The following is a 23368-nucleotide window of genomic DNA, read 5'->3' as shown; positions in this document are numbered from 1 at the left end:
TTCCACAAATGAGTGAGATCATGTGATATTTATGTTTCTCTGACTGGCTTATTTCGCTTAGCATAATGCTCTCCAGGTCCATCCACGCTGTTGCAAATGGTAGCAGTTCCTTCTTTTTCCCAGCAGCATAGTATTCCATTGTGTAGATGTACCACAGTGTTCTAATCCACTCTTCTGCTGACGGGCACCTAGGCTGTTTCCAGATCTTAGCTATGGAGAATTGTGCTGCTATGCACAAAGGGATGCACATGTCCTTTCTGATTGGTGTTTCTAGTTTCTTGGGATATATTCCTAGAAGTGGGATCACTAGATCAAATGGGAGCTCCATTTTTAGTTTGTTTAGGAAACTCCATACTGTGCTCCACAGAGCTGCGCTAGTCTGCATTCCCACCAGCAGTGCACAAGGAGTATTTTAGTATTTTTAAAAATTAAAAACATACCCCAAAATTTGGAGAACAATAAAGGCCTGAGTACCCCACTTGTGTTCCACAACCCAAGCCTCCCATCGCACTCACTGTACAGGTTAAACTGACCAGCAGAGGCCTTTCTGCCTTCTCTGCCCCCAACCTGGCACACCATCACTCTCTCTGCGAGGCCCAGCCTCAGGCCACGCTGATGTGCAGTCTGATGCTGCTGCATGAGACAACTACAAAGCATAATTTAAGGAGACTTCTCCCTCCATTATTTGCCAAACCACCAAAGGAAAGTTAAATGCATAACCTAGGGTGTAGCTCAGAACTTCAGAAAAATCGACAACCAGCTCAAGCCTAAACTAAAGATGGCACGTTTCCATCTGCAGCCTTCTTCTGATAGACGGTCTCTAGTCACCTCTGGCTATTTAAGAGAAGTTTCCCCCCAACCTGGTGAAATCTGAAACCAGCTTGCAAAAGTACACAGTAACCATCCAGGCAGAAAAGTGTCTCCACATGCATTCCCACCGAGCAGTATGACATCCTCGTAAAAACAGATTCCACTTTGCAAAGTAAGTCTTATGTGGAGGCTCAGTGGTTGAGTCAACCCATGCACCAGGAAGTCACGGGTTCAATTCCTGGTTGAGGCACATGCTGGGTTTTGGGCTCGATCCCCAGAAGAAGGTAGGAGGAGGCAGCTGATGGATGTTTCTCTCTCCCTCCTTCCTCTCCCTTTTTCTTTCTCTAAAAGTCAATAACATGCTTTTTTTTTAAAAAGAAAAGAAACTGTCTCCAGAGCCCAGCTTCCTTCACCTTGCCTAAGGCTCTGAAGAGCTAACATGTAACAACCATTTTCTTGATATACATAATGGCCCTCTCTAGAATAAGTTACTGGTGATCCAAAACCAAAATTAAACAAAACCATTACTTCATTTCACATTACAAATAGCAAAGTTTTACAACGGCTTCAATTCTACGATTACTGAAGAAGGAGTCAAGTTAAACTCACCTCATTTTCTTCTTCTCTGTTGTCGTCCAGCCAAGAAAGCATGCGAAAGAATAAAAAGAAACCATAAATACTTAAAACCAACTGAAAGGAAACTTGTTTTTTTGCTAAAACTTAGGATATGTAAACCCACAGGTATGTTCCATATGGACTGTCCATTTATTCCTTCATGGCCTCGGGTGCATTTAATATAGCAAATATTTATTTTCTATGCTAGGTGCTAGAAATAAAAGGTAAGTAAAGCTGCCCTAGCCGGTCTGGCTCAGTGGATAGAGCGTTGGCCCACGTACTGTAGAGTCGTGGGTTCAATTCCAGTCAAGGGCACTTACCTCGATGGCAGGCTCAATCCCCAGCCTTGGTTGGGGTACAGGCAGGAGGCAACCAATTGATGTGTGTCTCTCACATCAATGTTTCTCTCTCTCTCTCTGCTCCCCTCTCCCTTCCACTCTATCAATGGGAAAATATCCTCGCTGAGGATTAAAACAAAGAAGATGAATAAAGCTGAGTCCCCTGCCCTTAAAAAGCTGATAGTGATAAACACAAAATATACTTTTGTTATAAAAGTAGGTACAAGGATAGAAATATGCTCAGTGTAAGAGCAAAAGAGTAAAGTAAGGCCCCCGCTGGTTGGAGGAGCATCTGTGCAAAAAGGTTCCACTCCTGGTCAGGCAACCAATCGCAGCTTCTCTCCCTCCCCCTTTTTCTCCCTCCCTTCCCCTCTCTCTCTCAAATCAATTAAAAAAAAAAAAAATCCTTGGGTGAGGATTAGAAAGAGTAAGTTTAGTGAAAAGACAGGAATACAAAGAATCCTGCCTTAAAAAAAATTTTTTTTGTAGGAAGACCTGAGCAAAGGTACAGAGATAAAACATAAACTATTTATGTGCAATAAACCCTGACAACTCAATATTGCCAGAGAACCAAGTGAACAGCCAAGAAGCCACAGTCAGGTCCGGCGGCCAGGCTTCTCCGGAGGATCCCAGTTCAGTCTGTCCTGGTACATAGGCCATGTTCCCCTCTCCGCGCAAGGCACACACCCTGCTCCACAGCACAGCAGCCTCTCCGAGCGCACAGACCCGTAAGTTCCAGCAAAGGCAGCGCAGTGACTCCCAACCCCACGCCAAGGCCGGGTGCGCTCGCACCGCGGTGGACACGTGGGAGGAAGGCTACGGAGGGCTCCACCAGGACGGCGGTTACATCCTAAGCCGCAGGCGGCCCACAACCACTGCTCTTACGCCCAGCCAACGTAACTGTATGTAACAAACGTTTTAATCAGTTTTGTTACCTAATTTTGTTACCTAATTATTAACATAATTATTAATAACAAACTACAACGTTCACTAATGACCGACGACCATAACGTGTTGCATTCATCTCCCGTCCGCGCCTTACGGCAGGCGCACATTCCTCCCCACCAATACCGGCAGCGGATGTCTTAGCAGCGATGGCCACGCATTAGTCTCGGACTGACTTGTTGGTGTGCGCCAGAGGAAGTATTTTGTTTTCCGAGAACAAAATAAATAGGTTTATTTGCATTATGTTTATTAATTTGTGCAGTTATTCAGTGTCTGGTAAGTTAATGTTCAGGATAAAACATTCATTTTAATAAAATTTGCTATTATTTTATGTTCATGATGACTCATTTATTTCAGCCCTTTGTATTCAGCATGTCTCTATTGAAATAACCTACATTTCTATGAAAACTGAAGGTTTTTGTTTGTTTGTTTGTTTTTTGCGGTCTACATAAACTTAAACCTTATTTGGCCCATGTTAGCCTTGGAGTTTGACATGCTTGTTGCAGGCTATGTTATGTTGCAAGACTGGAATGCATAATCTGTTTAAAATGTCCCTTAACAGAAATGTACAAAAAACTTTCCCCAGATGTAGGCCTAACGTCACCATCATTCAGTTCATTCACCAGCGTCGAAGGTAGCCATACAAAACTAAGTAAAAAAGGATAAAAAATAAATAAGTTAATAATGAAACCTGAAGCAGTGGCTAGGCTAAACACTTTTTTCTTCTTCATGGAAATCACTAAAAATTTCACAGGCGTGCCCTGGCTGGTTTGGCTCAGTGGATAGTCAGCCTGCAGACTGAAGGGTCCTGGGTTGGATTCCAGTCAAGGGCATATGCCTGAGCTGCAGGCTCCATTCCATCCCCAGGAGGGGGTGTGCAGGAAGTAAGTAGACGATCAATGATTCTCATCATTGATGTTTCTCCCCCCCCCCCATCCCCCTCTCCCTCCTCACCCCCCTCTCTCTCCCCTGCCGTTTCACTAGCAGAGAGGTACCAATGGGGAATCGGGAAGACTGGTCAACCTTAATTGCTCTGAAGGGTCAGGGCTAATCACTCAATGATTGAGACATTGGTAGTGGAAGCAGCCTCCACCTGTTAGTTTTAAGTATATTAGCCGATTGGCTATTATTGGAGTTTCCTGCCTGGGGGATAAGGGTGTATCCCATAATCTCCATCTTAATGGAAGGGATGGCAAGGCGGAGTGAGTAGTAGTCCTCTCGGGCTTCCGCCTGGCCCCCATTCCCAAATTTCCCAAATTAATGCTTTTCATTTGTGTGCGGCCTTCTCCAGAACCCGAACCCTGAACCGGAAATCTGAACCATGCAGGCTGTGAAAGAGGTTTCCACACTCTCCCTCTCCCTTCCTCTCTGAAATCAATCAATAATATATATATATATATATATATACACACACACACACACACACACACACACACACACACACATATATCTGTAGTTTTCAAGGCATCATGCACATAAAAAGGGTTTCACAGCCGTGCTCTCAGGATAACCGTTTCGTCCTTTCTACGGTGCCCCTTCCTCACACGCAGCACCTCTGCAGGTGCATCGCACTGTCAGTCAGCACCGCTGGGTGCCTGGCGGTGCTTTTCCCTGCTCACCATTCATAAGCTCAGTGTCTGACAGCCTGTGGCACACCGGACTGGACTGAACCCACACACTGGGGTTTTCCCAGGACAGGAAAGGCCCAAACACTTCAGTGCCACCTATGTCTCCGCTTCTTTCAGGGCACCCAAGAGCACCGAGCTGGTCTGCATGGGCCCCTCCACAGGAAGTGCTGGAGGGACAGGGGACGGAGCCTTCCCAGCCTCCGCCATCTCCCTCAAATAAGCTAATGGAGAGAAAACCCTGACAGCCTGGGAAGTCAGTCTCACACAGTCAGGGCTGAAGGGACATTGTAGATGTGGAGCTGGCTGGGAGGGGCCCCTTCAGAAACCAGACAGCTGCTAGACAGAGATGGCAAGACATATCCCACAACTTGGTAATGAAGTAAAATTAAAAGTTTAATAAAAAGGATAACAGCATACAGAAAATTTGGAGAAAATATCAAGTTTTTCATCCAAGGCCATTTCATGTTAATAAAGAAAAGGCAAATTACAAACAAACCAACAGTGTCAGAGCGGGGGTTGGCAGTAACGGTAAGGAGGGGACAGGAAAAGGCAGTGAGTGCGAATTCAGACTCTGAGCACTCTAGGAGAAAGGAGTCAGATCCTGCTACAGTCGTACTCCTCCATGAGAATAAACGACATAAAAGCGCGACCCCGGAACAGAACATGGATTGCAGGAGGACTGGTGAAGGGAAGAGGGAGGGGTGGGGATAACAAGAGGCACTGACGCAGCCGGAGACGTTTGGTCCCAGAGGCACCCGAGTCTGCGGAGCGACAGCAGGGCTCCGGGAGCCTTCTCGAGGGCCACGGGAGGATCTTCACGTGAGGAAGAAAGAGGACTTTACAGCTTTTATGCTTTCAGGTGTGTTTCCCTCTTAGTGTTCGTTCCTTTTTTAGGTTTCTAAACCTCTGACCTCCTCCACAAGCACCAATGAACACATCTGACCTGCAGGAGAAGCTGTCACTGCACTGAGGCCATGCATGTGCCGACATTCATACATCATACACTTGGCACTTACAGTGCCACACATTCAAGACCTAAGTGCCTCAGGGAGTCAGCATTGTGGAAGAGCACATCAAAAAGGAATCTTCAGCAGAGACAGGTTTGGCTCAATGGATAGAGCGTCGGCTTGGGGACTGAAGGGTCCCGGGTTCGATTCCGATCAAGGGCATGTACCTTGGTTGCAGGCATATCCCCAGTGGGGGGTGTGCAAGAGGCAGCTGATCGATGACTCTCTCTCATCGATGTTTCTAGCTCTCTATCTCTCTCTCTTCCTCTCTGTGAAAAATCAATAAAATATATATTTTTTAAAAACACTTTCATCACAAAGAATCACACCCACCAGTTCCCTGCTGAGTTTACGGCCTACACATACACGCCGGATTGCAAACCTCTTTTAAGCAGTCCATCCTTCAGCAGCCCAAGGTTCTGATTGGGCAATAGGTGTCCTAGCTGAGGACCAGGAGTCAGCTGATCCTCCCATAGCATACAATCCCCGACTGCCCAATGGCTTGCTTTGGAAAGGCAAGTCTGTGAAGGGTTAGGATCAGTACTCCTATGGATCTCAAGCTGTTTGTTCAACATTTACTTACAGCTCCACCTTTCTCACCCTGGCCGATGTGGCTCAATGGATAGCGGTGTCGGCCTGCGGACTGAAAGATCCCAGGTTCGATTCCGGTCAAGGGCATGTACCTTGGTTGCGGCCACATCCCCAGTAGGACGTGTGCAGGAGGCAGTTGGTCGATATTTCTCTCTCATCGATGTTTCTAACTCTCTATCCTCCTCCCTTCCTCTCTCTAAAAATCAATAAAATATATTTTAAAAGAGAGATGAAAAGTAGAGACTGCAAATGTCAAAAAACATGGAGGAGCCACTGGGGGAAGGGCGTTATTAACACTTAACTGCAGTCTTCAGGCCAGTGCCAGTGGCCAAGTTTTGTTCCACATCCAGAAAAAACGTAAATCGAGACTAAAGTTTAGAAACTTTTACAGCAATCTGATATTTACCAGTGATCAATATGCTTATATATATATATATATATATATATATATATATATATATATATATATTTTTTTTTTTAATATATTTTGTTGACTTTTTACAGAGAAAAATTGAGAGGGATAGAGAGTTAGAAACATTGACGCAAGAGAAACATCAATCAGCTGCCTCCTGCACACCTCCCACTGGGGATGTGCCCACAACCAAGGTCCATGCCCTTGACTAGAATCGAACCTGAGACCTTTCAGTTCGCAGGCCAACACTCTATCCACTGAGCCAAGCCGGTATTGACAGCTTATATATTTTAAATAATTACAGATGGACAGGAAGTTGCATAAACAGTACAGTCTCTGTACTCTCACCCAGCCCCCTTCCAAGGGTGACATCTTCTATAGCCACATTCAAATATTAAAACCAGGAAACCGACAGTGGTACATTACTGTAGCCAGACTAGATCTTATTCAGTTTACACCCTTGTTTTCAACCTGCATTCATATTCGTATTTGTGGGTGTGTGTTCTATGCAATTTGAGTCCATGTGTCGATTCACGGAACCACCGCCACAATCACGATACATGACTGGGAACTGAGCGCAGGGCTGTACTGAAACATGTTGCTAGGCTGGATTTTGCCAACTAGCCAGTGTGCCACCTCCTGTTCTAAATCGTGCCTTTTACAAAATCAAAATATATGCATTGATGGCCTCACAGAAATCACTTAGTAAACCTACGCTTAATCTATAACCTGAAACTTCACTGAAACAGAACGTGTCACTTACTTTCCTCAAACTTTCTCTTTATGAGGACAAAAGGTAAGAAAATTTTCTAACAGGGAAATTTCAAAGTATGACCTAAGTTCTTTCTGGAAGTATACGCCAACCTTGTACCAGAATGCCTCTGCCTCTGTAGGACCGTAAAATAGGCACAGGTTTAAACAACTAACTGCGAATAACGCAAATTCTGAATCAGGGAATCATTACGTGTCGTACAACTTAGGTTAGAGGAGAATGGTCCCATTTTTCCAAACAATTCTTTAAGTAGAGAAAACATCCACGCAAGTTACATGAAAATTTCTTATTTCAAAGGAACCATAACTGCAGAGCCTCTTGTTAATCCACAACTACTTGAGGAATGATAGCTCCTTGGCATCTTACGCTCCCACAACATGTTCATTATTGCTACGGGAGCTCTGTCTGTCCAAAAGCCATGGCTTCAAGTCCTCGGACCACCCCACGCCTGGAGACAGTCCGCGCTGAAACAAGACAAAAGTAGCGCAGCAGCAGCCCAGCGTGTGTGACACGAGAAAGGCTAAAATAAATAAGCATTACCCCTCCCGACAGAAGCAAATCACCTACGGCAAACAGATAAATTTCATTGAGGCAGAATTAAATATTTTGTCAGAAATAGGTGAAAATGTACTCCTGAAGTGTTCCCCAAGGTTAACTTAACTGTAAAAGGTTTCATGTTCATTAATAATTAAAAACAAGAGTTTATTGTCACAATATGAGAAGCATTTGTGGCAGATAACCAGCAGTTTATTAAGGAAGATTGTCAACAATGAACCAACCAATGGCAGTTGAATATAAACCAGCGTTTCCCCAATCACAGCGCTGCTGGCAAGCACTGGAGAAACAGGGGATCGACCACCAGGAAATCCTCGTGCTCACCTGTGACTCCTTTTCTTCCTCACGAGAAGGTAAGGACCGTGTCAGAGGATAGAAGGTTGGGGCACAAGTTGGAGCCTGGCTGTGATGGGGCAGCTTTTCAGCTGGGCATGTGCTGGCTGCAAAACCCGTTAGCTGTTGAGTGTTTTTGTGACACTGTGAATTCTGATTTTCATCATTACTACTGTTTCCATATAAAAATGTTTTAAATGTGTCTGCAAGCATGTGTATTTTTATAACTCTCTAACATTTAAGATCCTTTAGGTGGTTGCTGACACAAAGCACACAGAAAGCTAACATTGTATTAGAGCCAGTAGAACATGTATCATTCCCTCACAAGACGTAGACTCGTTTGGCTCTGCTGCTAGGACTCGGCGATTTTGTAGTCCCCTATCCTAGAAAATCCAAAGACAGGATGAACACATATCCGGTGGAGACTTGTTCTTTTAGATGGAGGCAGCCCAGGGACAGCAGCTGGGTACGTAGTAGTACGTGCTTAGTAAGTGTTCCCGCTGACGTGACCTTCCTGGCTATTCCCACCCCAGCAGCAGTAAATGAAGCAGCGGCTCGTGTCAGAGTGGAGATAGAAACTCTGGTCTAGCGTTGATAAGTTAATGGGAGAGTTACGTTTTTTTAACCAGCCAATGTTAGAAGGCCTGTGTGTGCTCAAGATGAGAATAAATGGATTTCAACAGGAAGGGTTTGCAGTCCTCGCTGGGGGGTCAGTTGGTTGGAACATTGTCTCACAGACTGGAAAGGCTGCAGGTTCAATCAACAGCCAGGGTGCATGAGAGGCAACCAATCAATATTTTTATCTTTCTCTCTCCCTCTTCTCTAAAGTCATTTTCAAAGGGTTTTTGCAGACATCTATATAATTTATGAAAAATGTTAGCTCTACTTTATATTAACACAAAATTCATAAAAACTTTAAACCTGGCATAACTATTCACTAATAAATAAATAACGATTCACTAAGAGGCTACGAACATCAGACAAAAGACTCAAAATACACGTCACTGAAGCCAACATTGGTGATGCATACAGCCCTCCAGAGAGACCTTTCTGCCATGGCGGGAGTGAGCAGCACAAACAGCTCCCCTTGAAAGCAGCCTTGCTCCGGTTCCCACACCATCCCACGGTGTTTTCACTGAGATGTGAGCATCTGACAGAAAAAGCATTCTAAAATAAAAAGCATCTAAACTAATTCAGACCAATTATAAGCTCCATCTAATGACCAATGTATATGCTTAGTTGGAAAAGACTGAAGTAATTGTTAGCTTGATTTTTTTTTAAGGCCCTAGCCGGTTTGGCTCAGTGGTCAGAGCATTGGCCTGCGGGCTGAAGGGTCCAGATTTGATTCCGGTCAAGGGCACGTACCTCAGTTGCAGGGTCCTCCCTGGCCTGAGCGCTGGTCAGAGCACGTGGATGAGACAACCAACCGATGTTTCTCTCACATTGATATTTCTGTCTTTCCCTCTCTTCCACTCTCTCTAAAAATCAATGGAAAAATATCCTCAAGTGAGAATTTAAAAATAATTAAATTTTTAATAGGGGAGGTTACCAATTAAACAAAGTACATTACATGAACTCCAGTTAGGGGGGACAAATACAAACCCCATTTCATTAGTATACAATAACCAAAACTTACACGAAGTAATAACTGGCTCATCTGAATCCATGAAAGCAGACTGCCTGATATAAATCCAATTATGAAAAACAACTAACCTGCTAAATGTTCAGTGGGCCAGCTTTTCGGCCAACTTCAAACCAACCACTTTCAAGAGACTGCACTTAAACTTGAATTTTCTCTTTAAAATAATTAAGCAACTGCCTGACCAGCATGGCTCAGTGGTTGAGCACTGACCTATGAACTAGGATAGGAGGTCATGGTTCAATTCCTGCTCAGGGCATGTGCCCAGGTTTGGGCTCAATGCCCAAAGTGGGGGGTACAGGAGGGAGTCCATCAAGGATTCTCTCTCATCATTGTGTTTCTCTCTCTCTCTCTCTCTATCTCTCGCCCCCCCCCGCCCCTCCAAAATCAATAAAAATATATTAAAAATAAAATACCTAAGCAACTCATCAAAGTAGGGCAGGAATGAAAACTCTTTAATCCATGAGCACCATGGCAAACATTAAGTATGGACAATAAAGTACACTTTTTTGAAAAAAGAAAAAGGTATATGAGTCAAACTCTAAATAAAATTGTGAAAACACTATCATAAATTATCAGACATACTCACCCCAGGGGGAAACAGATTTGAAAGGAGACACCTTCCACATAGCACAACATGCCATAAGGCCCTTGTTCATATTATTACAAATGTTCCTTTCCCCCCCTTCTCACCCCACCCTCTGCCCTTTCCCCTCTCCCCACTGTCCTCATCCATAGGTGCACAGTTTATGTTCAGTCTCTTCCCACATCCCCCTCTCCCCTTTTCCCCAAGAATAAACAGTTCACTCCCCTTCCATACCTCTGATTCTATTATATTCAACAGTTAATATTGTTCCTCAGATTTTTTTTTTTTAGTTTCCAAAGGCCCTTTTTAAACTGCTTATGATAACCAGACACCTTAAGAAAATAAAACAATATAGTAAATCCATAGTACAGTAGAGTGTCTATTAAAAAAAACGATGAGCCGGGACCAGTTTGGCTCAATGGATAGAGCGTCGGCTTGGGGACTGAAGGGTCCCGGGTTCGATTCCGGTCAAGGGCATGTACCTTGGTTTTGGACATATCCCCAGTAGGGGGTGTGCAAGAGGCAGCTGATCGATGACTCTCTCTCATCGATGTTTCTGGCTCTCTATCTCTCCCCCTTCCTCTCTGTACAAAATCAATAAAATATATTTAAAACAAAGGAAAAAAAAAACAAAGAAAAAAAAAAACGATGAGCACATCTTTTATGTAAATGCACACATGACACAGTAAGTAGAAGAAAGTGGTATATGTAGCAGTAGGACTCCATTTACATAAAGACAAAAATCAGTCCTGGTCAGAGCATCGTCTCCCTGTCAACAGAAACCCAAGAGGCCTGGAGGAGTAGAGCAGGGAAGAGACGTTAAGGAGACATTTCTACCCTTTTCCTCTATAAACACCTGTATTTTCTCACCCTCCTGCAGCAAGCATTTGCAGTTTTAGTGATTTAAAAAAGAAACCGTTTCGCCGTGGCCAGTTTTCCTCGGCTCAACCCCAGGCCAGGGCTCGTTCCTTCGGGCAGGCTCCCTCCGGCCTCGTCTGCGTGCAGGGGCAACCAGTCCGTGTGCCTCTCACACTGAACTTCTCTCTTCCTCTCTCCCGCTTGCTCCAAAAATCAATGGGAAAAAATATCCTTGGGGAGAGTTAACAAAAAACAAACCAAAGAAACATTCTAGCAGACATTGTTATTTCTAAAACATCACATTTAAAGGCAGTACCAACCAATCATAGCAAAGTAAGTACCTACCAGAGCTTAAATTTAAAGCTCTAAATTCTGATATTAAAGAAAAGACTAAGCCGAAGCTGGTTTGGCTCAGTGGTAGAGTGTCGGTCTGCGGACTGAAAGGTCCCAGGTTTGATTCCAGTCAAGGGCATGTACATTGGTTGCGGGCACATCCCCGGTAGGGGGTGTGCAAGAGGCAGCTGGTCGATGTTTCTCTCTCATCGACATTTCTAGCTCTCTATCTCTCTCTTCCTCTCTGTAAAAAATCAATAAAATATATTTTTTTTAAAAAGATTAAGAAACAAGACAATTAAGTGAAGTATGTAATCCTAGACTAAAATTACGGTAAGACACTATTGAAGAAAAGACACTATTAGAAAAATAGGCAAAATTTAAATATGAACTGTATTCTAGCATATAAAGTAACCGATTGTTAATGTGTATGAATTTGATTACTGTATATTAGTTATCTAAGAGAATGATTGTTAATACCATGAAATATTAAGGAATGAAGAGTTATGTTTGCAATTTATACTCTCAAATAGTTTAGTCAAAAAGAAACAAACAACTAGCCGAAACCGGTTTGGCTCAGTAGTAGAGCGTCGGTCTGCGGACTGAAAGGTCCCGGGTTCGATTCTGGTCAAGGGCATGTACCTTGGTTGCGGGCACATCCCCGGTAGAGGGTGTGCAAGAGGCAGCTGGCCGATGTTTCTCTCTCATCGACGTTTCTAGCTCTCTATCCCTCTCTCTTCTCTCTGTAAAAAATCAATAAAATATATTTTAAAAAAAGAAAAAGAAACAAACTATATGTTTTTTATATAGGAAAATAAAGCAAATATAGCAAAATTTTCATTACTTGTTAATCTAGACAGAAAGTATATGGGAATTCATTATGCTGTTCTGTAAATTTCCTGCAAGTTTTAAATTTTTTTCAAAATAAAAGGTTGCTTTTTCTCCCCTAAAGAATGAATCTCAAAGAAAAAGAATTCAAAAGCTGCTTTTCAGTGACTCTAGGTATAAACAGTTCAGTTTCCAATATAAATAATCTCTCAGGGTCTTAATAATTACTTAGCGCATTATAAAATAAGGTACTCAACAGGACTCTAAAAGAATTAAAAGGGGAGGGCTCGGGCAGAGAAAAAAAAGAATTAAAAGAAATGATGAAGCTGGTCAGCTTTTGATTCTGCAGCCCAGTGGAGTCATACTTTGCCATCCAGAATGTGACTATTCTAGCTTCTCTGCAAAAACTGACAGGGCCATGGAACACTGAATATGAGGGTCAAGAAAAACTATGGTATCTGTTAAAGAGTAAATCATAATGGGTTTCATTTCTTAAAAAGGGGAATAGATTAAACCTAGTCACTATAGTAAAAGGTAGCAGGAGAGATTTGTGAATACCAAAGTTCCACTAAGGAAATTAGGCAAGTATGATTGATAGTCTTGTATGTACAAAGTGTCTTAACCATTGGAATATTTCTTAGGAAAACACAATTGCATCAACAATTGCTTCATACCCTGCTAAAGACATAATGTATCCATACAAGAATCATCCGGCTGAAATCTAGAAAAGGTAAGCACCGAAGAGGACATGAATGCTGAAGAGACATACTTTATCCTAAGTGCTAGGAGAGTTTGTGAGGCTTTCTGTAGTATTTTGGCCTCCATGTTCCTCAGTAACCCAAAAAGGATACCCTGGCCTGTAGAGCCAGACCTCAATATTACAAAAATATTCCTCTCACAAAGTAGCAAAAGGTTCTGTGCAAGTGCTGTACGCAAAGCTACTAAATGTCCAGACCGTGTGTGGAATCTGGGGATTACATTGCGACTTTCTCTGCTGGCTTTCTAGCGTACCGCTATCCCCAATGTAGCTAAGGTGAATCATGAGACTTTATCCTCCCAGCTTTATATCTTATTTAAAAATACTGAAATATTTTCCCACTTAATTAACTTTAGTTTTGCCAAATTCACCATGCTTTTCATATCATGGTGCCTTGTAAAGTAAGTGTTCTTTCTAGCTGCATCTTTCCATCCAATATTCATCATAACTCTTAAATCCTCATAAAAACCTTTGCAGAAAATGCTGTCACAATCCCCTTTACAAATGACGCCAAGGCAGGAGTCATAACAAACCTGCCTGGTAAAGAAGGAAAGGTTCTAGACCGGCAGTTATTGCTCCAGAGCCCAGAGGTTTAACTTTTGTGCCGCAGGCCATTTTGGCAGCCTGATGAAGTCGGTGAATGCCTTCTCAGCTTAATATTTTTTAAAATATGTAAAATAAAATACATATAATTACAAGAGACCAGTTACAATGGGGACCAAAAAAACTCCCCAAATGTGTTACAATAGAAATATGCTTCTTAATCTAGTGGTGGATCTCATATCCACTGTAATCTTAGTGTAATGATGAACATAAATCACATTTTCAGGTATCTAAATAAACACAATCCTCTTACAATGCAAATGGCTGAATGGTGGAATGACCAATCACTATGATGCACACTGACCACCAGGGGCAGACACTAAACGCAGGAGCTGCCCCCTGGTGGTCAGTGCGCTCCCACAGGGGGAGCGCCTCTCAGCCAGAGCCGGGTTCACAGCCATCCGTGGGACACCCCCAGGGCTCTCCCTGAACGCACAAGTGCACACTTTTGTGCACTGGGCCTGCAGTCCAATATGCTACAGGCCGTGTCCGACTGGTCACTGTGGCATGAACTGACCACCGGGGCAGATGCTCAACACAGGAGCCTGAGCTGCAGTGACTGGCAGCAGTGGTTCTCAGGAGTCGCACCCCAAAATCAGAGAGGAGGGCGCTCGAACTGGGCCGTGGGTTTGCGTTCCACACCCAGTACAACACCAACTTTGCCGAGTGCCCCCTCGCATGCTGGGGGGGGGGGTGTCGGAGAGCTGGTTTCAGCTGGTCCCACACGCCTGGCCAAGGGACCCACCTGGGGGGAGGGAGCACAGGAGGCTGGCTCCAGGGCATGTCTGGCCCTTCTCGCCCAGTCCTGCCCTGAGGGCCACCTTCTAGTTAAGTTCCTTTCAATGTGCGCAAATCCGAGCACTGGTCACTAGTGTGTTATAACGAGATCTGTGACGTGTACTAGAAGCACAGGTACTGTTAATAATACTGTTGTATGCTGTTTAATTAGTAATTAAAAGAAATGCCAACTTCTAGTCAGATGTTAATGAAGAGGGAATCCACAATAAGACCCTTAACACCTCACACTACCACAATCCTCCCAACAGGCATTTAGAAGGATTCAGCCTGGGCCCCTCTTCCCACACTGGACCTTTGATGACCCATCCAGTCCAGCAGCTTTGGACACCACCTAAGGGACGACTATACAACTCACCCCTAGTCCAGACCCTTCCCCTGACTCCCGTCTAAAGGAGGCATCTCAAACTCATCACGTCTAAAACTGAACTGACTACTCCCCACCCTTCCCTTCTACGGTCATCCTCATCACTGACAGCACTCAATCTTTCAACGGCTCAGCCCAGAAACTGCGGAACCATCCTGGTTCTTCTCTCACATGCCACATCGGGTCTATCCACAAATCGTACTGGTTTAACCTTCAAAATATACCCAGAATTCAACCATGGCTCACCATCGCCTGTTACCACCTTGGTACAAGTCACCATCAGCACCTCCATCCTCCCTGCCTCTCCTTTGTCCCCCTGCACACTAAGCGAGCCTTCTGAAGCTGAAAGCAGCCACGTCCACCTGCTGAAAGCTCAGAAGGCCTTACAATCGCTCCCCAGAGACCTGAGATCTGCACCCCACCCCACCCCACTCTTCCTCTCTTTTCTCTTCATCCCACTTGAGCCACTCGGGCAGGACACACCATGTGCTCGCCTCGGGGCTGAGCTACTTACTCCTGCTACTTGGCGAGCTTCCCCTCCAGGCAGACATGGCAACACCCCTCGTCTCTGCCTCTATGTCACTCAAAAAGGCTCACCCGGTCCACCTCACTTATACTACAACATCTTCCTCAGAAACACTGGGTCCCCCCTGCTCCATTTTTCAAAGCGTTTACCTTTGAACATTCTACATTATTTGTTTACATCCCTCACTAGCAGGTGTATGCCCACAGCACACCTGTTTGGCACAAAACACACACGTTGTGCTCGAAGGCAGCATTCCTATCCCTCAGCGGATGGGCCTGTCTCTGGAAGAGCCCCCTGAAGACTGACAGCTCCAAGCGCAGGGTCCTCAACGCCTGGGCCTGCCCTGCCGCACAGCAGGCCCCGAAAGGCAGACAGCAGGTGATCATGGCTGCTGTCTCACCTGAAGCGGAACCCTGTGGCCCAGGAAAGCCAGGCCGCACAGCTGTGCCGACTACCGAGCGGCCGCGCCAATACGGACACCAGGCTCCAGCTCACTTCAGCCTCTTCTCCGCGCTTCATGCCTCAACTTCTCCATGCATCTGAGAACCATTTCCAACGGAAATCTGCAAGGAACCCACCCCGCTCACACCTGTCCCGGCGACCCAGCCAGAAGCGATCACACGTGCCACACTCAGTGCCAAGTGCTTTTCACACCTTATTCTCATTTGATCCTCCCCATCGCCCTAGGAGGCTGCTGCCATCACACACCTATTTCAAAGATGAGAAATCCAAACTCAGATGGTTCAAACCCTTCTGCCTCTGCCGTCCCACTTCTTTCCCCGACACAGGCCCTCTCTGACACCTACCACCTCAGGGTGTGCTGGCACTGCACTTGGCTAGGCCTCCGTGTCTGCCTCTGTACCACAGGTGATGGCGCTCAGGATGCCTCCAGCTCTCCTAGTGTTAACAGAAAACACCTTATAACTCTTTCCGTAGTCCATGCTGGGCCGTGCACACATCCATGTTTCAGAACTTAAGTCAATGTTAGCAACCCGAAGCAGTGGGAACAGAAAAGCAGTGAAAAAACTAAAACCTCATGTAAAACAACACAAAGTCTTGATTCCTCTCCACTCATGTCTATCAGATGCACGTGGATCTATTTCCCGAATGGCAGGAAAAGTTACTTTTTCCGAAGAAATGTGAGGATGGATCCCCAGAGCCTCTGGGCTCCTCTAACCCCTGGGAGCTTTAGTGCATGACCACAATTTCTGCTCTTTTAGGTTTTCCAAGCCCCAAACCAAAAGCCAGTAACCTGAGCTTTGTATTGCAACCAACGGCTGTGCCGTAAATCAAAGCCGTCTAACCAAGATACTGTTAACCGACAAGCAACCACCCAACCACCCAGGGAAGGAGGAAGCCGCGTTGTCAGGGCGCATCGCACATGGAGCGCAGGCTTCGGGCTTCGCTGGAGGAAGGCAGGTGGTCATTCCTCCTTTTGTGCAGCGGCGCCCTCCACGCCCCACACAATCCCTCCGCGGTGGCCGTGAAGCTCACCCCTGCTGAGATCCAGGCAGGGCTGGACCGGGAGGAAGAGGTGTGGAAAGGGTTGCAAAGGAAAAAGGAAAGAAAAAAAAAGAGGCATCAGAGAACTGAGGTAAAAAGTGTCCACAGAGGGGCCTGTTGGTTACCCTTCTGGCCATAAAAGTAACAGTTCCGGGGAAGCCCCTTGGCAGGGCGGGCGGAGAATGGCTTTGCACAACAATGGTCTCCGGCGGCGGGCGGCGGGGCCTCGCGGGGCCGTCCGGGCCGAGGCCGCCGGAGACAAAACGCCGGCCGGCCGCCCGCTCCCCGGGGCGCCCGCGGGGCCTCCGGCTTCCGAGCGGTCTGGTCGGCAGCGAAAGTCCTCGCTCCGGGGCGAGAGGCCGCGGGGTCGGTCCTTCCGGAAGCGGCGGAGCCGGCGCCGGGCTGTGCGCACCGGGCCGTGCTCCGGGCGGCGCCGCGGCCCCTCCGCGGCTTTCGCTTTCGGGCGGAAAAGCAGCCCCGGTGTCGCCGCGCCGCCGGCCGCAGAGGCCGCGCCGCCGTGAGGGAAGCCCCGGGGCCGGGCCCGGGTCCAGGAGGAAACACCACACGCGAGCGCGCAGCGCGGGCCCCGCCGCGGCCCCGAGCCGAGCGGCGCGCGCCAGGCCCTTCCGGTCCCGCCGCCGGGCCAGGAGGCCGGGAGCCGGGGCGGGCTTCCACCCGAGCCCGGGGATCCGCGGCCTACCCTCGCCGGGGCCTCTCGCCGCGGCGGGAGGCGGCGGCTGCTCCGCTCGGCCCCCGGGCCTGCAGGGCGGCCGGCGGGGGACGGAGGAGCCTCGGGGCCGGGCCGGCCGGTCGGTCGGGGCGGACGCGGCGGCGGCGGGGCCGCCCCTCCCCCACAGCCCGGCCCAACCGCCGTCCGCGGGCCGGGGCGCGGCGAGGAGCGCGGGCCTGTCCCGCCGCCGCGCGGCCCCGCGGCCCGTTACCCCGCGCGCCGGCCGGGCCCGGGCGGAGGCGGCGGCGCGGGCGGCGCGGTACTCACTCGGGGGTCGGGTGCTCGGGGTCGTAGAAATCGCCCATCTTCTCCGGCGGCGGCGGCTGCTTCCCCGGCGGCGGCGCGCGCCCCCTCCCCGGCCGGCGACGCGAGGGGGAGGGCGGGAGGCCGCGGGTGCGACCGCGGCGGCGGCAGGGGCGGCCGAGGCGCTGCTCGCTCGCTCCCTCCTCCTCCCTCCGCCCGCCGCCCGCTCCCGGCGCCGCCGCCGCCGCCTCCCAGGCCCGGCCTCTTAAAGGGGCCGCGCCCGGGGCCGCACCGGACCGCGGCGCAGGCGCGCTTCCGGAGCCGCAGCCCGGCGGGGCACGACGGCTTCCGGGACCGCGGCGCCGGAGCACGGCCCGGGCCGCCGGGCACAGCGCGGGCCGCCGCCGCCAGGACTGGAGCCCGGGCACCCAGCCCGCGGCCGAGGCCGCTCGGCCCGAGGTAAAGCCCGCCCCGCGCCCCCGCGCCCCGCCCCGCGCGCCTCACCGTCCGGCCCCGGCCCCGCGGCCGCTCGCCGCTGCTCCATCCCGGTCCCGGCGAGTGCGGAGCCGCCGCCAACCTGGGGTCCGCCACACGCCGACCCCCCGGCGCCCCCTGACTCAGCCCGCCCCTCGGGCCCGCCCTCCGCCCTTCCTCCTGCCCCCGGCCCCGGCCCCTGCCCCTCCCTCTCCCTCCCCCCCAACCCCCGCCTGGACCCCATCCCCTTCCTCCGGCCCCGCCCGGGGACCCCGACCCGCCCGCCGCCGGCCCCTTTCTCCCGCCCCGCGCGCACCCCCGTCTGCCCGCGGCGCCCGGACCGGACCGGACCGGACCGGCCTGCACTCAGCAGGCTCACTCTTCCGCTCGGACCCGCGCGGCGGGCTGTGGGCGGAGGAGCGTTCGCGGGGTGACCTTTGGGTGGGCTCCTTCTTTTAGGAAACGTTTACCGGGAACCAGGGGTGGAGGGGCAGCTGGAAGTCCCGGGCTGCAGTCGGGCGGGGCCTCTGGAGGGGGATCCGGTCCTTTCAAACGTTTTTATTGATTTCAAAGGGAGGGAGAGGGAGAGAGAACATCAGTGATGAGAGCCGATCGTGGATTCTCATGGGCCGCCCGCCCCCTGCCGCTCCCCTCTGGGACCGAGCCGCCTCCGGGCACGTGCTGACCGGACTCCGACCGGAACCAGGCCGGAACCAGATCGGGTCTCAGACCGGAACCAGATCGGGTTCAGACCGGAACCAGACCGGGTCTCAGACGGGTCTCCCGGTGCCGAGGCGGAGCGCCCCTGGCCACGCCCGCGGGGCGGGGCTGGGTCTGGAGAGGATCCTGGGACGGAGATTGGGGCGTTTGTAGGGGAAAACCCGCTGATCCCGGGTCTGTCCCGTGAGGACAGGTGAGAACGGGGCGGAAGGCTCTCCTACCCGCTCAGCCCTGCCGGCACCTGGGCCTCCTGGAGCCCGAGAAATAAATGCCTTTTCTCCAGTCACCCAGCCTGCTGTGTCCTGTCACACGCCTGCACCCAGTGTGTCCGTTATGGAATGTCTACTCTAAGGGAACATACACCCTGGGCCAGCTCCTTTCCATGTCCCGTGTGTGTGAGTGTAAGTCTGTTGAGTAAATGGTGTCTCACTTGGAATTATGTTGGCATCACATCGGGGTCGGTCACCAGAGGTTCCGGCCTCCCACGGCCACCTTTCTGCAGACGTAACAGAGGCCTAACTTCTCTGTAAGATGAGACTGCACGTGTACCGGTCCTCTCACGGTTAATAGGATTCAGTGGGATGATATCTGCAAAGCCTGAAAGACTCAGTAAATGTTGGCACTGATTCAAACACGGTGCAGTGGCTAGGGGCTCGCAATGCCTGGCATCGGGTGCCAGCCTCGCCACTTCCTGGCGATGTGATGCTGGTCGTGGTTACTTCTCATGCTCCCAGCGCCGCGTCCTAACACAGCTGCTATCCCTGGCACAGGGGATGTGGTGGTGATTCAGCCTCAGCAAGGAGGGTCTGTCCAGTAAGGGTTAGCATTCAGGCTTGGGACCCGAGGCCTGTTTGCCAGAGGCCAACAGGAGCCACTAGATATTAGGCAGTAAAAGGCTATTTTAATTTTAGGTGGAAGTGGCTGAAACAGTGTGTGAGTTGCTAAGATCTAAACTGAGGTATCGATAAATGAGAAAGCAGCAATCAAGTATAGGTTTCCTATACTCTTAATAACAAAGGAAAAGAAGGGGTCAACACTAAAAAATGTCCTCCTATATAATAAAAGGCTAATATGCAAATTGCCTGAAGGGTGGAACCACTGGTCCCTATGATGTGCACTGACCACTAGGGGGCAGGCACTCAATGCAGGAGCTGTCCGCTGGTGGTGTGTTCTCATGGGCAGTGGTCTGCAAACCTCGGCTCTCGACACACATGTGGCTCTTTGGCCCCTTGAGTGTTCTAACACTACTTCTTCAAAAAGACTCACCCAGTGCCGGGACCGGTTTAGCTCAATTGATAGAGCGTCGGCTTGGGGACTGAAGGGACCCGGGTTCAATTCCCGTCAAGGGCATGTACCTTGGTTGCGGGCATATCCCCAGTAGGGGGTGTGCAAGAGCCAACTGATCGATGACTCTCTCATGGATGTTTCTAACTCTCTCCCTTCCTCTCTGTACAAAATCAATAAAATATATTGAATCCCCAGTAGGGGGTGTGCAAGAGGCAACTGATCGATGACTCTCTCTCATCGATGTTTCTAACTCTCTGTCTCCCTTCCTCTCTGTACAAAATCAGTAAAATATATTAAAAAAAAAAAAAAAAGACTCACCCAGGCCAAAAACCGACTTCTGCCCATGGGCCCGGAAGTTTCCATGGCACTGTCCATGCACGCCTGCAAGTGGTATTTTGGAATGTAGCTTTTGTGATCTATCTTTACCTATAAAGCCAGTTTACTCAGGTTACTTTTTTCTTTCTTAATGTTGTGATGAAGACTTTATTCTTTTGTCAATTTTCAGTCAGTAGCAATTCTATTTTGTGTCAGTTATTTACTATTTTACTTTTTCCTGGGTCAGACTTTGGAGTTCAGTTTTACCTGATAGAATTATGTGTCTGAAATTCCAAGTTTAGCATTCGGTATCCTTCCAACTACTTTGTGTGTCAAATATTTACTCTGTGCTGTGCTGTGTACAAAAAGCCAGGAATGTCCTCAAAGTAAAACCTTAGGAACAACGGCATTCCATCAGGTTTAGATTTATGGGACCTGATCATTCCTGTCCATCCATCCGCCTGTCAATTTGTCCACCAGCCCCTTCACTTTGCCCACCAGCCATTCATCAGTCCTTCTGTCCATCTGCCCACCTATCTACTCATTAATCTACCCATCTATCCACTCATTCATCCTAACCAAACGTCCATCCACCGATCCTTCCATCCACCAGTCTGTCACCTTTCCATTCACTGATCTACCCCAGTGGTTCTAACCAGAGGCAGTTTTGCCCCCAGGGAATAATTGGAAGTGTCTGAAGACGTTTTTTTCTGCTGTCATAGTGGTTGATGCTCCTGTCCCCTGGTGGATAAAGGCTAAACAGTCTACAGCACAGGACAGCCCTCAGCAAAGAATTATCCATCCGACTTTCAGTGTCTTCAGTGCCCAAGTTGGGAACCCCTCATCTATTCCTGCCCACCCACCATCCCTCACCACGCCCATTCATTTAAATGTTTGTTGAGCACCTGTTTCTGGTCTCCCAGTTCTGACTGCAGCGTGTAAAACATAACAATGCACAGGTGTTACCCTTGAGTGTTCAGTTTTTTATAATCAGAAACCATGGAGCCCTCGCTAGTGTGGATAGAGCGTTTGCCTGCAAACTGAAGGGTCCCAGGTTCTATTCCAGTCAAGAGCACAAGCCCAGGTTGTGGGCTTGATCCCCAGTAGAGGGATATGCCAGGAGGGAGCCAATCAGTGATTCTCGTCCTCTCTCTTCTCTCTCTCCCCCCACCCTCTCCCTTTCTCTCTGAAATTAAAGTATATATATATTTTTTAAACCGTGGAAGTTTGTGAATGAAGTTATTCAATAGAGAGCTTGTTTGCTTATTGCCAGAATAGTATGTGATACATAATCATTGCTAATTAAGATCAGAAATTTATCACCATATCTATCAGGTAAACAGAAACATACCAAAGATGAAAAACAAACATCCAGGTTTTTTTTATCACAACTCACTCGGCTCACGAGGACCACCTGGGGCTTTTAGGAACCACTGCTCCAGGTGAAGGCTCCAATCCAGTGGGTGGGACGTGGCCTAGGCATAGTGTCTGGAAGGCCCAGGTGATTCTGACGTTCAGCCAGGCGGGGCAGCTGTGTCAGAACTCAAAAACGCACCACCACCACCCCTTTCTTTACTGGACTTTCTTCTTTGTACGTAACACGTGGTTTCCCCCCCAGTTTGTTCAGAGCCTAATCCTATAAGGGTCGGGGTAATAATCTGTGTCCCCTTGGCCGCTGAGTTCTTGGCTGGCCTTACTGGGGGCCGGAGAGGGGGGCGGGGAGAAGAGACCTGGAATCACAGGCCCGGGATTGCTGGCCACCACGGGGGGAGGGCTTTAGTCCGTCTGCTCCTGGAGCTTTTCCGCAGCCGCGCTGGCAGGGAGCCACAAGCTGCCACAGGAGCCACAGTGCGTCTTTGTGAATATCACACAGATGGTAACACGATTTAGATGAAAGGAAGTAAAGAATAGAAACTGGAACTTTTTAATGCTTGACTCGCTGTCAAAACTCACAAATTGTTTCTTTTCTGTGGCTCTAGCCCAGAGAGAGGAAAGCCCTCACAGGATGTCTGCCACTCCGAGGGAGGGCTGTCACGGAATCTGCAGGAGGCCTTGGGGAGCCAGGGACATCACCTCCAGCACTTCCCTGCGGGAGGCCCTACAGCTGGGGCTGTGGGGGTGCTGTTGCTGGGGAAAGGGCAGGACGGCGGTTTTTCTTACTCTACTGCCGTGTGTCCCAAACTTCTCATGATGAGGATCACCTGGTGGAGTTGTTAAACTACAGATTCCTGAATCCCAACTAAGAAGTGCTAAACTAGAATTTTTGGGAACATATAGGTAAAACTGTATACTTAGTGCTCTGTCTTAGAGCACTAGTTAAGTATACAATTTTACCTGTATGTTCCCAAAAATTCTAGTTTAAAAATCACTCCACCCGGTGATTCTCACCATGAGAGATTTGGGAAACACTGCTCTACTGGCTGTGTCAGCCGTGGGCTCACTTCTTACCGCCTCCCGGCCTGGTGGCTCCTGGACCCCAAACCTGCGGCGCCCTCCTCCCTGGGGGTCCCCTTTCTCCTCGCGGCGGTGCCTCTGGCTGCTCCTCCAGGGCGCAGCCTTCCTCCATGGCTCCGCCTTCGATGGCTATAAACCCCCGGGGTCTCGGATGGGACAGGAGCTGTCCACCCAGTGCAGGTTCCGTGCCTCCGGCCCCCTCCCCGGGGGCTTGGGCTGCTGCCTTCATAGGAGGACGGCTCTCGTTTAAGGCTCTGGTTATTTTGATGGAACGTTTCCTGCAGCCATGTCTGCCTGTCCCGTCCTCTCCGGCTGCCGAGGAAGGAGGGCCTCTGAGCCTGCCG

At 49.1% G+C, this 23368-nt stretch overlaps 1 protein-coding gene across 1 annotated transcript in view; it reads right to left on the bottom strand.

Moving 5' to 3' along the window:
* Nucleotides 1–18229, bottom strand: part of SETD2 (SET domain containing 2, histone lysine methyltransferase) — a 58033-nt gene extending 39804 nt beyond the window's left edge. Inside the window, exons 1-4 of the mRNA XM_036430216.2 lie at nucleotides 17799–18229; nucleotides 10538–10563; nucleotides 10235–10298; nucleotides 1420–1435 (exon numbers count right to left, since the gene is read on the bottom strand). Coding sequence (XP_036286109.1) covers nucleotides 1420–1435; nucleotides 10235–10298; nucleotides 10538–10563; nucleotides 17799–17836 — 144 coding nt within the window. The 5' untranslated portion in view covers nucleotides 17837–18229. The remainder of the gene's footprint in view (nucleotides 1–1419; nucleotides 1436–10234; nucleotides 10299–10537; nucleotides 10564–17798) is intronic.
* Nucleotides 18230–23368: the final 5139 nt, after the last annotated feature.

The sequence above is a fragment of the Pipistrellus kuhlii genome, unplaced genomic scaffold (genome assembly GCF_014108245.1).
Source record: "Pipistrellus kuhlii isolate mPipKuh1 unplaced genomic scaffold, mPipKuh1.p scaffold_m20_p_103, whole genome shotgun sequence".
Classification (NCBI taxonomy): Eukaryota; Metazoa; Chordata; class Mammalia; order Chiroptera; family Vespertilionidae; genus Pipistrellus; species Pipistrellus kuhlii.
This window is presented reverse-complemented; position numbering and strand designations above follow the sequence as displayed.